General features: G+C 41.2%; 1 protein-coding gene across 2 annotated transcripts in view; it reads right to left on the bottom strand.

Moving 5' to 3' along the window:
• LOC142496942 (indolethylamine N-methyltransferase-like) overlaps positions 1 to 5276 on the bottom strand; it is a 33940-nt gene extending 28664 nt beyond the window's left edge. Inside the window, exon 1 of one of the 2 annotated variants that reach the window (XM_075604058.1) lies at positions 4739 to 5276. In XM_075604058.1, coding sequence (XP_075460173.1) covers positions 4739 to 4889 — 151 coding nt within the window. In that variant the 5' untranslated portion in view covers positions 4890 to 5276. Of the gene's footprint in view, positions 1 to 1607; positions 1810 to 4738 lie in introns of those variants that run through there. The other variant, XM_075604059.1, reaches the window with a different exon arrangement.
• Between the last annotated feature and the right edge of the window lie 11128 nt (positions 5277 to 16404).

The following is a 16404-nucleotide window of genomic DNA, read 5'->3' as shown; positions in this document are numbered from 1 at the left end:
AGTGGTGCCTTTTTGGCTGCCACAGAAGTATAACTATAAGTGCACTTCGAATACACCACTACAGTAGTTCTCCTGATAAACAGCAGGAATATGTGTTGAAATGATGCAGGCACAGTAGGATCCATAAACCCACATAGCATTGCGCACGATACACCCGCGCCATCTTTATATACCCCCCGACACATAAATATCTATATACGGGGTCCAGGGGACAAAAAAGAAGGGACGCGAGTTTTTACTAGGCAACTGGCGCCTAAGGCGGCATAAAACAGCTAATCTCAAAACTAATCATGAGATTTTGAGAGTAAGGGCCATTGCACACGCACTGAAGCGAAAGTGGATACCGGAGAACTAACCATATAGACTCTAGGTCAAACCTAAAGTGCGAACAGGCATCTAATAGAAACACACGGAACACCACCATCACGGTGGATGTTTAACTCCACCACTGCTGGAATACACTAACCGGCACCAATATACAGCACCCGCCTATACTCAGCACGTACCTGTGTCTATATGGAAGTGATACTTACCCAGCCAACCACACTGAACGGCTAAGCACATAAACCAACTGATAATAGAGGAACGGTGGACGACAACTGTGGTCCCAGCTGTGAAACCACACAAAACGTTTTGGAGCATAGATACACAACAGCGAGTAACTAGACCCTGGGTGCAATACATCTCAGCACCACCAGGTGTCGCCTCGGTTTTGAGAGACACAAATCTCAAGACATATACTGCTATACTTCAGATATATGTAAATACTTTAGACAGTGTATCAACACCATCTATACTCATCTGCTGAATGGGCCCAAAGTAGCTTCTTTGGACCATTTGTTGTGACATTAGTGTCTTTTAACATAGTAAATATAAACTATACTTTTGCTATTTTTATTGCACCATCACGTATTTGAATAAAAATTTTCTATTATACACGTTATATCTACCCTGACCACATTTATTCTATAAAGGCATGTGGTGCGCCTGCAAAGGGATTCTTTCTCTGTGTATCTCTGTAGATACACCTGTCATATGTCTATGATCTACTCCCTAGGCAGCACGCCCTTTTCAAACCAGGGGTTTTTGAGCGAGGTTTCCATCTATAGCTACCTACACACATGCACACCTAGATACCTCAAGCTCTGTGCTGAGACTGTGGACTTCCTTCTGAGAGGTCTCAAGCCCCGTGGCGCGATTGCCAGCCTCCATCTGAGAGACCGTATGCTCTGTTCTGAGACTTCCAATCTCTTTATGAGATAGAAGCTTTGTGCTGAGTCTGTGAACCTCCGTCTGGGAGGTTTCTAGCTCTATGCTGAGGTTTCTCACCTCCACCTGAGAGACCCCATACTTCTGCTTCCAGTCAGTACTAAGTTTGTTGGCGAGGCGCTGGATTTTGGCAGCAGCAGCGTTTGACCTCTGTCAGCCTGTGACCCTGACTCTGATTCTCTGCCACCTGCCTTGACTTCAACCTGTGAACCCGATATCACTATACTCATTCAGGACTCTGTCTCTCGGTTCTAGTCTGTGATCCTATATCTTATCGCTGTGGTTCCGCTTCCTGTTTTGAGATGAGCACCGTGTTGAGAACATTATAATTTCCATACCTGTCACCTTCCAGTTCACAAACAAATTTGGCCACTGGACTCCAGTCGAAAGCATCTGGATCTTTCTTCAGCCATTTCTGCATCTCAGCCCGGTTTTGTGCAAGAAAATCAGAAGTAATGATGTTCTTAAACACTTCACAAGCTGACAGGAGGTGGTAGATGGTTGGCCCAGCACCGATATCAATCAGAGTGTCTCCTTCAACACCACCTTATAAAAGGATTATAAAAAATCACAACCAGCTATTCAGCAGATCAATATATTATACTCATGCACTTTCCAATAGTGTACATTAAAGCAGCAAAACATGTGAAATTGTATTTGGGGTTTTATTTAGGTATTTTTTAGGTTTTGTAATATTATATAATACTGTACTTACTGTATTTATTATTATTATTATTATTATTATTATTATTATTATTATTATTCAACTATTAATGCTATTTTTAATTCGTTTTAAAGCATAACTTGATTTCTATAGAAGTTTTAGAACAGCTCTCCAGCAGTGCAAAATATTTGCAACACTTTCCTATTTGGGATAACTTATTGCCAATATTCAAAGCAGTTTGGGCTGTAAAATGTAACAATAGATAATGTTACAGTACCTTAGTGATATACAGTAAGGATACATTGTAGATGCTGAGTTACACTGACCGAAGTTGCCATTATGTTAGGCACACTATCAGGATTTTGACCGATTTAAAACAGGAGCACCAAACGATTGCCAGCTCAGGTAAGAATGTAGAATTATATTCTGTATTGCCACATGCTTAACATATACAAATAAGAAAAAAAATATTAAAATGGGTGGGATGGAGGGGATGCAATATTGCTGCTTACACTATATGCAGTTAATTAATATCCTAAGCACTGACCCCACCAATAAACTTTATGTTATCTTGACTGCAATATGCAATTGCTCATCAAAGATATAGAAAACATTATTTCAGGCATACAGTATAATCTCCATGAAGTTCCCTATGACCTGCCATGTCTACTCTCCGCATGTACATGTGAGGATCAGCTATACGGCATCTACATGGGAGCAGGGGGACATCTGGAAAGTTAATACTACAAATAAAATATTTGAAGGACTCCCGTCATGGGTGTATCAGTTCTCAATAACCCTACTGTTCTGCGTTCTAATAAGGATAGTATGGAAGGTTTGCACATTTCTGTATATTCAGATGAGAGGAATGCTCCTGGTAACGACTTTATCACGTCCAAATTATTTATCTTGTATGCTCTGTTACACTGTTTTTTTGCCTTATATATTATTTCAGATCTAGTAATAACTCATCCAGAGAAATACTTTGGGGGATTTATAGAAGCTCCACAAATCAGCTTGAAATTATTGTTAAGATGCATTTGACAATGTATATTCTATCCTAAACTTGTAATTGTTGGGTGCTCTGTTATAAATCTGTAAAATCCTGATTGTTTGCCTAACTGTCTTTCAGTTTCCATGAATCCTTCAGTCAGTGTACAGTAACTCAGCAGCTACAATGTATCCTGATATTGCCAGGGTAACAATGACTATTGTTACAGTTTGCAGCTCAAAACTTCTGGGAAAAGTAGCAAGAAATTATGTTGGAAAAATCTTGCACTGCTGGGGAGGTGTGCTAAAGCCTGCTATGGAAATCAAAGCATGCTCAGTATATTAAAACCAATTAAAAATGGCATTAAGCGTTATGTAATACTACAGAACTGATTTATTTTAAAAATATAGATTTTCAAGTTTTGCTGCTTTAACTGCTTACATGGAGCAGTTGGTGATATTTCATGCACAAATGAAACTGGCATTTATTACAGTCATGTGGCTGCAAAACTGGAGAAAAACTACACCAAATTAAAACATTCAATTATACCCTACGACATCTTTTTCTTTGATACATCTGGTGCAATTTTGTTCTCCAGTTTTGCCTTGTTTCTTTCAGCTGGAAGACTTTGATATATAGCTTCATAAATTTCCCTTATCATGATTTAAATACCCACTATCTTAGTTAAAGACATGATGGGAGTTATTTGCTAAACTCTCACAGTTGCAAAACTGTGAAAAACCTGTATGAAAGCCTTACAGCCGATGCACACTATCAAAAGGACAAGTTGGGTAGCTTTTGATAGGATTCCTTTTTTTTATTTTATAAATATGGTGATGTTTTTTTGAACTAGCTTTGCCACTGTTCTACAGCTAGAAGACATTATTAACTTACCCCATAACCAGAAATATAAATAAGAATATTTTATAGTTTTTTATGTTTTTTTTTTTAAAACTTCCATCCATCCAAATGTCTTTTGAGGTCACTCACTCATTAGAACAGGGGTTTATACACAAACATTAGCCAAGTTCACTGTACTCTGTATACTCTACTTTGGAATGTTTGGCTTCTAACATCTGCTTGAGGGGAGTGAACCCTATTATGCAACATTTAACTGCTCTAATACTGCATGGGACTAAGTTCATTTATTTTTAAAGGGATACATTTCTCTCTATGCATATAACCATTTTACCACATGTCATGATAACATCATGAAAATATTCAGTATTTTAATAATCTGGGACACAAACAGTTTACTTCTAACAGCTTAAAAATACATGTATGGTTTTATGGCTGGTCAGACCACGGACCCTGCCTGGGTTTCTGTGTTTGTCTAGGAGTAGGTTATCTGGGGCCAACGCCTTGCCTCACAAATTGGAATAGTTCTTTAGGTCATCTCATAATGCTCAAATAAATTAACCAATTTGGATCACACTTGGCTTACCTACGTTTGCATCTAAAGGCTGAAAATTATAATGTTAACAAAACAAAAGTAGTAAACTTCTACAGAAACTGTATTTGAATCTGGACAAAAATTAATTGAGCTTTTTAAATTGAGAATATGGAAACACATTATTAATAATAACAATAATATAAAAACTGTGTATATTTGCAGCTAAATGTATACTTATTTCAGGAGATAAACAGTTCTGAACAATAATCTGTCTCCCAAAGGCTGATTAATGCACACTGAGAAAGGTCTATATGCTAATAACATGCTTGCTGTATAGCGGCAAGATAAATCTACTGTAATTACTTGATGTATGAAAATAAAACTGTCTAATTTAACGAGCCATTATTTAAGTTACAGTTACCTGGGGTGAAGGTTTCATGAAGTTTTCTTAACGCAAAGTCCAGCCATTCTCCTTTCATCGCTCCATTTTCTGAAGAATAGTATGTTTCAAGGTAGTCTTTGGAATTAAATTCCTGTATATATGTTTCCTGCTTAGTGAAAGATGTATCCATTATATCTACAGTTACCCCGTAACAGCTGCTCAAATGTACCTGCTACTGAGAGAGGTGTTACTGTATTTTAAAAAAGAGGTATTCTTTAGTGTGCTACAAAAAAAAGTGATCTGATTAATTAGTGTGTAATAAAGTTTGCAAATCAGGATGATAATTTTCCTAATCAAATATGTGAATCAATGAAAAAATCTATCTCATGGACGGTGACCTCAATGTAAAAAACTCTACAGTTATAACTAATTGACTAATAAATTCATGAAATGAAAAAGTTCCTGGTGAGGAAAGAGTCCTTATCTGATGCAGGTCCCAGAGTCCTGGATGTGTTGCAGGCGTGGGCAGCTCTCTCTCTGTTGAGGTTTTCCTCTCCTCTTTTTGCACATGTAGAAAAAGGGAAGACTGAAATTACAGAGAACGCCCATAACCTAGCACAATTATATAATCAAAATAAGTTAAAAACAAGTGGTATTAAGGTCACATGGTCTCAAGGTATAAACAGCTTTCACACTTTTTTTTGGGGTGGCGGGTCCGTCTCTCCCACCACTGGACGGACTGGTGGAGGCGGGGGGCAGGGGAGAGCCCCTTCCACAAACCTTGTCAGTTTATTGCCATTTATTTTAATTTGCTTGTGTTAAATAATTGTGGCACACTGTGGCGTTTCTCTGCACTTCTTTATTCAATTTCTTGTTACTGTATTCAAACCAGCAAGAATCTGATTCTTTGACTAAGAATGAGGAGCGTTACTGCCCCGTTTTGGGTCATCCATCAGTGTGTTTTATAATTGGGTCAACATGCCGTGTTGGGAGAAGTTATAAAAAAGCAATATGATAAAGCAAATACTGCAAGGAGAACAGTTTATATAAAGCAATAGCAGAAGTTATAGGGGTGGTCATATATGGTAATTGGAAGAGTTATTTGGAACAGTTATAAGGGAAATAGGAGGAGTTATAGGGAGGGGTTATATGGAGCAATAGAAGTAGTTATAGGGAGCGTTATATGGATTAATAGCTGGAGTTGTAGGGAGTGGTTATAAAGAGCAATAGGAGGATTTTTAGGGAGCGGTTAAATGGGGTAACAGGAGGTGTTATAGGTGGTAGTTATATGGAGCAATAGGAGTAGTTATAGGGAGCAGTAATATGGACTAATAGGGGGAGGTATAGGTAGCAGTTATATGAATCAATAGGAGGAATTATCGGGTGTGGTTATATGGAGCAATGGCAGGTGTTAAAGGGAAAAGTTTTTTTGGAGCGATGGGAGGAGGTAGGGTGAGGTTATTGGGGGTGTTGTTATGAAGAAACTCGAGGTGTTGCAGGTAGCGTCTGAATGGAACAATTAAAGGACATACATGTTAATATTTTATGTCAAATTTAGTAAGCAAATTCTGTAGGAGGAAGCAAGGACTTTGGAAGGAGGGAGAATTTAGTGGGTGGAAGGAGGGAGTTTAGGAGCAGGGAGGAGGGAATTCTGCAGGATGGAGGAGGGGTTTTGCAGGAACGGGATGGGAGTTTTCGGAGGAGGGAGGACAGAGTATGTCCTAAAATGAACCCTGAATACTGCATACCGAGTAAGGGCTCAGCCCTCCGCTGACATACACTTAGAATGCCTAAGAAACATGAATTTATTTTTACACTGGAAGTTTATCACAGAAACAATGTGGCGTCTTCCAATCAATTGTCAGCAGTCTAGCATTGCCTGACTACACACTGTCTTCCCTGTGCTGACTCATTGAGCAGGCCTGCACAACTCTAGTCCTCGAGGTCCGCAAACAGGCCAGGTTTTCAGGATATCCCTACTTCAGCACAGCTGGCTCAATTAGTGGCTCAGTATGACTTAGCCACTAATTGAGCCAGCTGTGCTGAATAAGGGATGTCCTGAAAACCTGGCCTGTTTGTGGCCCTCGAGGACTGGCGTTTGTGGCCCTCGATGACTGTCATAGATGAATCTTTGCATGTACATAACCCTGGGAGTTGTAGTTCTGCTTCTGATACAATTCCGAACTACTAAACTTATCAGAGGAAACAGAGATATAGCAAGGAGAGGGCGAGGCAGATGTGATATGAAGGGGAATCCACGTGGTCCTATTTTTGTGCCTCCACTGACCATTAAAGGCTAAATTATATTTTATCCCCGTCTGGAGTTGCCCTTATTTCCTACGTCTGGTACGCTATGAGCTGTGCTCCTCTTCACTTCTACTGTCTTGGATTTCCCTTCAGAGGACTGCACGCCAAAGAATCCACTTACCTGGAACCACATCAGGAAGGTAAAGGGCATAGCCCATTATATTTTACCTTCCTTTGCTGGACTGATTTGCATTGTTACCCCAGGGGTGAATATATATTCATTGGAGACGAAGTTTTGAGGTAGCCGTGTGGGCACCACCAAGTCCCTGGTTTTCACCCTGAGAGGTTTATTCGTATTTGCATACAATGTTCCTGGACTTTGGATTCATACATATGGAAGTTATATTACTTGAGCTTTATGTGGTGATGCACCAATACACCGCACAACCCATGTGATACAAAGAGGAGGAGGGAGTGTAGTCGGTGGTGGGATTCACGCATTTTAGCAACCGGTTCTTTTCTTATCTTCAGTGGCGTCCTCCCGGCATCTTCCCCATGCAACTTTTTCCCTTGTGCGGGCGGTGAACGATCAGCGGCGTCCCCCTGAAAATCTTTTCAATATGGCTGCGTGGCGTCCCATGGCGCTGTGTTGCCATGACAACGTGATGCCGCGTTATGTTGTGACATCACATAACGTCCCGTTGTCATAGCAATGGGCGTCACTTTATACGGTTACGTCACATAGTGTTCCCATTGGCCTAGAAACATGGCGGCTTTTGATGGCCATATTGAGAATATTTGCAGGGAAAATATACCAGGAGATGCTGGTAGATGCCACCCGCTGCCCGTCGCTACATAAGTGAGAGAGTTAAGCACCGGTTCAGCGAACTTGTGAAATTTTAAGAAGAAAAGTGCAAACTGGCTGAATCCCACCACTGAATGTAGTGTGTACAGAGAGGAGCAGACACAATAAGGCAGGGAGGGGGGAGAGACAGCAAGGGAGCAGGAGGAGGAAAGGGAGACCGCAAGGAGAGGAGGAGACAGATGAGATGTGTAGGAGAGGGGGGAGTATGTGTGCACAGAGAGGAGCAGACACACTAAGGCAGGGAGTACAAAGAGAGGGGAGAAGAGAGTGCAAAGTGGAGCAGGGCAGGATTGAGGAGAGAGTAATGTGGGGAAGAGGGGACAAGGGACAGCAAGGTGTTACAGAGAGGGATGAAAACAAAGAGTGCTGTTTCATTACTAACTTTTCAGATCCTAGATCGGTGTATATTACGCTAGTATTTTATAATAGCCATACTGTAAACATTTAACATTGTGCTAATGTATATACTTACATTTATTAATTAACTGAGTTTGTCAGAATTATACCAGGTTTATTTTGCCGTACAATTTGGACGTAGTTTTAAACTAATTTCTTTTTAACACAGATACAAATAACTTTAGTACTGTACCATTTACTTTCATTATGGACATTACTACTGCGGCTCCACTTCTTTATCACTTGTCTGCGGCAATATACCCGGATAAAAAACGTTATGGATGATTACCACGCACTTTGGGATGAAAAAAAGCTTGGTAGTTAGATGCGCACACAACTTACTCCGGATTACTTGCATCAATTTATCTCCAAATATTCCATTTGTGACACTTTGTACATTAACCCCAGAGAGGAAAGTTTCTTCCGTTACAGGAACAACGTTTGATACATCTCATTGCAATGTTGCGCTGACTCGCTCCTCCTATAATCGCTCCCCAAAAAGCAAAGTGGAGTAATGTGGAGAAGAAAATGGAGCAAAGATTGATATATTGATGTAAAATCACATAATGTGAACATGGCGCAATATGCACCGGCTTCAGAGCAATGCTCCAGTTTGTTACACTTAAACCCCATCCCACAAAATAATGCCCAGTAACTAACTAACTCCTTCTATTTACCCAACTCAATCATAAATTGTTAGACAGGGGGCATTATCCCAACACATTGGAAATACATCTTCACATTATTTGAAACAGGGGCCATGAACGCCATAAAGGTCGGCGTCATGAACATTTTGCATAAATAAGTATTACATCGATTACTCAACATATTTATGAATATTTATTATGAATTCCGTCATAGGCAGATTTGGTAGGAAATAATAACCTTCATCTTTTAATCACTTGCATTGAAGAGAAATAGCTTACTTGGAGAAGAAGTTACATTACAAATATAAATCAGGGGTGTCTCATCAATAGACAAAAAGGGCGAAGGAATAAGAGGCTGACCAGTCTACTGAATCTATCCATGCACTGTTATTCAGGGGAGAAAATTACCTTCTTGCCAATATGTACTGTTTGTATACAAGGTGAAATTAACCAGTAAAGGTTTTCATTTGTCTTTTAGAACTTTTAGTCCTTCCTATTGGATTGGTCCTGAAGATCCGGTAATAATAATTAGGATCTGACCAGTGTCTCTGTCACAATGGTCATTAACCATCCCATTGTGGTGTATTTAATGTTTAGCACAAGAAGTAAAACAACCTTCACGATGATGCAAACAGTATTTATTCATAATCAAGCAGAGCTCTTCTCCACACATTTACAGATTAGTCTGATAGGTAATATCTTGCCTGGCACATGCCGAGAGAATTAGAGATAAAAGGTTCGAGAAACAGAGGGATGACCAAAACCAATAATAGTGCTTTAACCCGCCATGTATATCATCTAAATATAGAGGGAATCTGAAAAGCTTTAATATTTCACTTAAAGAAGTCTATTTTATTTCATGAAACCAAGTATTATCATATCTCTGTGCCCAGGACATACATGAAAACGAGAGGTAACTCTCAATGTATTACTTCCTGGTAAAACATTTGATACAATTTTAACAAAATACATGTATAAGTATTATTTAGCAAATCCACTTGAATTGGGCTGCAAGCTAACTGCCAGAGCTGGAAGCCGTCTTATAGAGCAGCACCACTTAGAAAGCATGGACCTACAGCTGCACAACAGGCGATATGGGCTAAGTCCCCCTTCTCCGGCACGTGGGGAAGACATCATGTTGAATTGGAGCCATAGATCTCATTAAGGTTTGACTTTGTGAACATAAGACACGTTGACTTGAATGGGCCAGGAGGTCTCTTAGGAAATCACACTGCTTAGAACGCCCCAAAGTGTTATCTAAAATATCTAACCACATGCTCAATGTAACAAAGTATTACAAAGCGTATATGTGAGTTGCATGGTATTTCTAAACCCAATGTTAAATGAAAATGTAAAATTAATATTTCTCCGTTACTCTTACTCAGAAGTCATAACGCACTTTATGAATGAGCCATAAGAGGATCTAATTACTACAGTCTCACAGCTGCAGACGTTGGGCAGAACCAGTGCAATAAACAAAGCAATATTCATCAAAAAAAGAAATCCAATTGAAAGGGAGTTTTTCCTGTGATAAATCTGGTGCAATTCTTTTGCACAGTCTTTGCATCAGTTTTGCTGTAGTAAATAACACACAAGGGGGGTCATGCAGTAAACGGCGCAAAGGCATTTTTCGCCCATTTTGCGCCAAAAATGCATACCCCAATTCAGTAAGGGGCGAAAACTTGGCGAAAAGCAAAAAAAAAACAAGTTTGTTGGCGGTTTTTTTTCCCGCCGTCGGCGCGGCGAAAAGGCACTTTGCGCCATGTTTTGAAACCCGCTCAATTCTAGTAGTGGCGACTAGCTTTGCGTCGCTATTCGCCACTCTAGAATTGAGATTTTCACTGCAATCCGTTTCGGCCCAAAAAGTTGACAGGTTGCTGGGGAGAGGCTGCGGATGAGCGGTGGAACGGCACTTAGAACAAATCAGGCCTTTTTCCTGCCTGGGATTGATGCCGGGGGTCTCCGGAGCTGATACCATTAATACCAGCACCGGAACCCCCCGACATGCATCTGTAGCAGGAAAAGTGCATTAAAAAGGCCACTTCCGCTAAGGTAATGAAGGGGTTAACCATGCCGTGCCAGGTATATTGTGGGTAGCGGGGGTGGGTGAAGGGGGTATTTGGCCCTTGGTGGTTGTTTAGGGCTTGCGGGGGGTTGCGGGTGCACTTAACCCCTTCATGACCTTAGCGGTTAATACCGCTATGGTCATGAAGGGATTAAGCCCTCCCGCTACCCACCCGCAAGCCCTAAACAAACCACCGTTGGGGATAATACCCAATTCAGCCACCCCCGCTACCCACAATAAAAAAAATACACACACAACAGCCCCACACTAAATAAATAAATAAATATTTAAATAAATATATAAATAAATATATATATTAGGCCGGCGGGGGCCCTCGGGTGTTCCCCGCAGGCCTGCAGTACCAATTCTGTGCACCTCAAAAAAAATTACAACACATAAATACACCACTCTTAACACATACAGTATAGTATTGTGCAAAATTACTATTATCCACATATGGATAATAGTGAATTTGCCCATTTAAAATACATAAAGAACAATAAATACAATCAATACATATAGCACTCACCCATGTCCGGCTGCCACGATGAAGGCCATCCTCATCTTCATCACCGTCTATGCCCCCTCCGATGCTGCAAAACAAGAACAAGAATAAAAACAGCCAATGTAATGTCCCCTAACCCCTTAATCACCATAGCGGTTATTAACCGCTACAGTCATTAAGGGGTTAACTCACCCTCACCCACCACTCAGGAGGCCTACATACCCTCCCCCACTACCCCCCCACCCCGTGAGGCCTAGCCACCCTCACACACTACCCACAAGGGAGGCCTACCAACATACCCTTGGGGCCAATACCCCCTTCCCCCACCCACAATACCCACAATAAAAACAATACACAGCCCCACAATAAACATCATTATATTTATTAAATACATAACCCACCCCCTGTGCCTTCCCATAAATACACCATTTATTATTTAACATACAGGGCTAATACCCCAGACCCACGGGAGTCCCCGGTGGGCCTGACGGGTCACCTCGCAGACCTACAGAAGCCAGCACCATTTTTCAAAAAGGGTCTGGAGGCCTGCTGGTGGCTCCTGCCAGGCGCCATGGTCCACCAGGTGGTCTCCGCGGGTCACTGTGGCCCACAATGGGGTCCCCACGGGTAGGCCCGCGGCTGTCTGGGGGGCCCCGGGTCAGACTCTCAGGTGTCTGAGGGGCCTCAGGTGAATCCTATGGGAGTCTGGGGACCCACGGGTGGTCCCTATGGGTCCGTGGTGCCGCCACAGTTGTGGGGCCACTGGTTCTTCCCCGCAGGTGTCCCCCATGGACCCGGCAGCCTGGTACCCGTGAGAAGCCAGAGGAGACCGCAGGTGGTCTCCATAGGTCCCCCGCAGACCTGAGGAAACAATCCTGTATGTAAAAAAAATAAACATGTCCTATACATTAAATACATCTCTTCCCTCCCCCCCCCCCCCCCCCACAACACATACAGTATAATAATGTGCAAAATAACTTTTATCCAGAAAGGGATAATAGATTATTTGCCCATTATTAAACACATTAACTGTCATCAAAACAGAAAAAAATCTTTTACTAACCGCATCAATATTCAGCCCCTTTGCCAGCCACGTCCTCCGTTGCCAACAAAATACATAGCCAATATATTGCAAATAAATTCTGCTATCAATGAACCCCTTAATCACTTATTGGATAATAACTGCAAAGGTAATTAAGGGGTTAAGCCATCCTGGCCCGATACCCACCCTCATCATGCAAATATACATATATATCTAAATATATATATATATATATATATATATATATATATATATATATATATGTATGTATGTATGTATGTATATATGTGTATATATATATATATGTATATGTATATATATATATATATATGTATATGTATATATGTATATGTGTGTATATATGTGTATATATATATGTATATAGGAGGAAAAAACAGAGAGCGCACGCCCCATAGTGTAACACTGTAACATTTAATGTGGGGAAGAGTGGATGGGGGGATTAATAACACTCACAATGTAAGTGTTAAATATAAGCAGTATGTGATTAATAATCACCACCAAGGCAAGTCCAAACCGCAGCAGAGAGTCCAAGATCAGCTGGAATCAGTCTCCCAAACAGCAATGTCTCTCCGGTTCACTCGAAATCCTCCAGATGATTCTGATATCAGAGTTAGCCTTACTATGTCTCCATATGCTCCCCGGCCGTAAAGGATGTACACAAAGTGATGATGTAATGTCGCAAGGTACGTCCCTGACGCGTTTCGTCGCAACTAATGCAACTTGCTTATATTTAACCTTTACATTGTGAGTGTTATTAATCCCCCCATCCACTCTTCCCCACATTAAATTTTACAGTGTTACACTATGGGGCGAGCGCTCTCTGTTTTGTTTTTCTTATAGATTTTGCTGTGGAACTGGTTATTCCATGTGAGAGCTGCCGTTGGCCCCTGGATTCTGTACATTGTCCTGGTGTTACCTGTCAGGACTCTTCTTAGGGTTTGGACATTGGACTTTGATTTTGTTATGTTATATATGTAAATGTTTATTTTAGTATATTATTGTTTATTGTTTATAGATAATTAATGATTTTTATTAGGGTGATTTTTTAGTATCATTTATTGTCATTTATATTCATATTTGTATACCTGTTGGTGCTACTTTCTTTTTTTATATATATATATATATATATATATATATATATATATATATATATATATATATATATATATATATATATATATATATATATATATATATATATACACATATACATAATGATTTGTTAGGAAATGCTTTTTTTGCTGTGTTTAAAATGTTTTTGGCTATGCTGCTATGCATAAATGTGTGTGTAATGTATGTTGGAATTAGATCGATGTAATTTTTGGTGCTGTATGCTGTACTTTAGGTCATGTGAGGCTCGCTTTTGTATATTGGATTCTTTTTGGTACTTATATTTTGTCTGATGGTAACTTGTTTTAATGATTGAAACAGTTAATTCTGTAATTGTTATGGATGGTATTTTAATTGTTTTTGGGATGTGATTAAAGAATGCTAATTGATTTGTGTTGACTTCCTGGGTTTAAATAGTATACTTGTTTGGATTTAATGGTATTTGATTTCGAATATTTTATTGTTAACATTGATTGCCAGAGTGTACATGGAGCATAGATTTTAGGCATCATGTTTACAATGTTAATTCAATGTTTTGATTGGCATTTCATGATATTGATTGGAATGATTTTATTATGAAATAGGATTTTGTTTTAATGTGGCTATATAATATTGTAGTTTTCATATGCAAGGTGATGTATTAGTGTATATGTATATATATATTTGCATGATGAGGCCACTGTACTAATGAATGGGTGAAGGGTGGGTATCGGGCCAGGATGGCTTAACCCCTTAATTACCTTTGCAGTTATTATCCAAAAAGGTGATTAAGGGGTTCATTGATAGCAGAATTTATTTTCAATGTATTGGCTATGTATTTTGTTGGCAATAGAGAACATGGCTGGCGAAGGGGCTGAATATTGATGAGGTAAGTAGAAGTTTTTTTTCTGATTTGCTGCTAGTTTATGTGTTTAATAATGGGCAAATAATCTATTATCCCTATCTGGATAATAGTTATTTTGCACATTATTGTACTGTATGTGTTGTGTGGGGGGGGGGGGGCGGGGGGATTGATGTATTTAATGTATAGGACATGGTTTTTTTTTTACATACAGGGTTGTTTCCTCAGGTCTGCAGGGGACCTATGGAGACCACCTGCGGTCTCCTCAGGCTTCTCACGGGTACCAGGCTGCCGGGTCCATGGGGGACACCTGCGGGGAAAAACCAGTGGCCCCACATCTGTGGGGGCACCACGGACCCGTAGAGACCACCCATGGGTCCCGAGACCCCAGTGGGAACCACCCGAGGCCCCTCAGACACCTGTGGGTCTGACCCGGGGCCCCCCAGACAGCCGCGGGCCTACTGGTGGGGACCCCATTGTGGCCCACGGTGACCCGCGGAGACCACCTGGTGGACCATGGCGCCTGGCGGGGACCAACAGTAGGCCTCCAGACCCTGTTTGAAAAATGGTGCTGGGCTACTGTAGGTCTGCGAGCTGACCCGTCAGGCTCACCGGGGACTCCCGTGGGTCTGGGGTATTAACCCTGTATGTAAAATAATAAATAATGTATTTATGGGGGGGCACAGGGGGTGGGTTATGTATTTAATAAATATAATGATGTTTATTGTGGGGCTGTGTATTGTTTTTATTGTGGGTATTGTGGGTGGGGGAAGGGGGTATTGGCCCCAAGGATATGTGGGTAGGCCTCCCTTGTGGGTAGCATGTGAGGGTGGATAGGCCTCATGGAGTGGGAGGGTAGTGGGGGAGGGTATGTAGGTGTTCCGAGTGGTGAGTGAGGGTGGGTTAACCCCTTAATGACTGTAGTGGTTAATAACCGCTATGGTGATTAAGGGGTTAGGGGACACTACATTGGCTGTTTTTATTCTTGTTCTTGTTTTGCAGCATCGGAGGAGGCATGGACGGTGATGAAGATGAGGATGGCCTTCATCGTGGCAGCCGGACATGGGTAAGTGCTATATGTATTTATTGTATTTATTCTGCTTTATGTATTTTAAATGGGCAAATTCACTATTATCCATATGTGGATAATTTTTTTTGGGGTGCACAGAATTAGTACTGCAGGCCTGCGGGGAACACCCGAGGGCTCCGCCGGCTTATAGTATAATTGCTGTGCATCCTAAAAATGTTCTATATGTAGTGGGGGTATAAGGGTTGTTGGGGGCACAGGGGGTATATGTTTTTTATTGCAATGTTTATTGGGGGCAATTGTCCCCAATAAACATGCTATTATGCCTTAACCCCTTCATTGCCTTAGCTGATATCCGCTATGGCAATGAAGCAGCATTACTGTATTTTAATAATATTGTGCGGGAGCAGGGGGTTTCCTGAGCTGAACCGCATTGATTTGTGTCTCAGGGACCCCCTGCTTCCCGAGTTACAGGCCCCGGTTTGGGGCATCGGTGACAGTGTCGCCGCCATCTTTATAGCGGGCACGGCGCGTATGGGACTCTATAAAGATGGCGGCAACATTGCCACACGATAACACATACGGGCCTGTAACTCGTGAAGCAGGGGGTCTCTGATCCACAAATCAATGCGGTTCAGCTCAGGGGACACCCTGCTCACAGTACACTATTATTAAAAATATATTCATGCTGCTTCGTTACCATAGCACATAGCCGCAAAGATAAGGAATGATTGTTTATTGATATGGGTGTTTTATTCATAGTGTAGATGTGCAGAGGGTCTCCGGAGCTGAACCGCTTTGGTTTTAGGTCCGGGGACCCCCTTCTTCCCGAGATACAGACCCCTTTATGGGGTGCCGGTATCCCACTGCTTTGTTTACATTCCGCGGTCACGTGATCGGTACATTTAAATGCAGAGGGATACCGGCACCTCATAATCG

This window comes from Ascaphus truei, chromosome 6 (genome assembly GCF_040206685.1).
Source record: "Ascaphus truei isolate aAscTru1 chromosome 6, aAscTru1.hap1, whole genome shotgun sequence".
Taxonomy (NCBI): Eukaryota; Metazoa; Chordata; class Amphibia; order Anura; family Ascaphidae; genus Ascaphus; species Ascaphus truei.
Note: the sequence above shows the minus strand (reverse complement) of the source record. Positions and strands in the feature narration are given on the sequence as shown.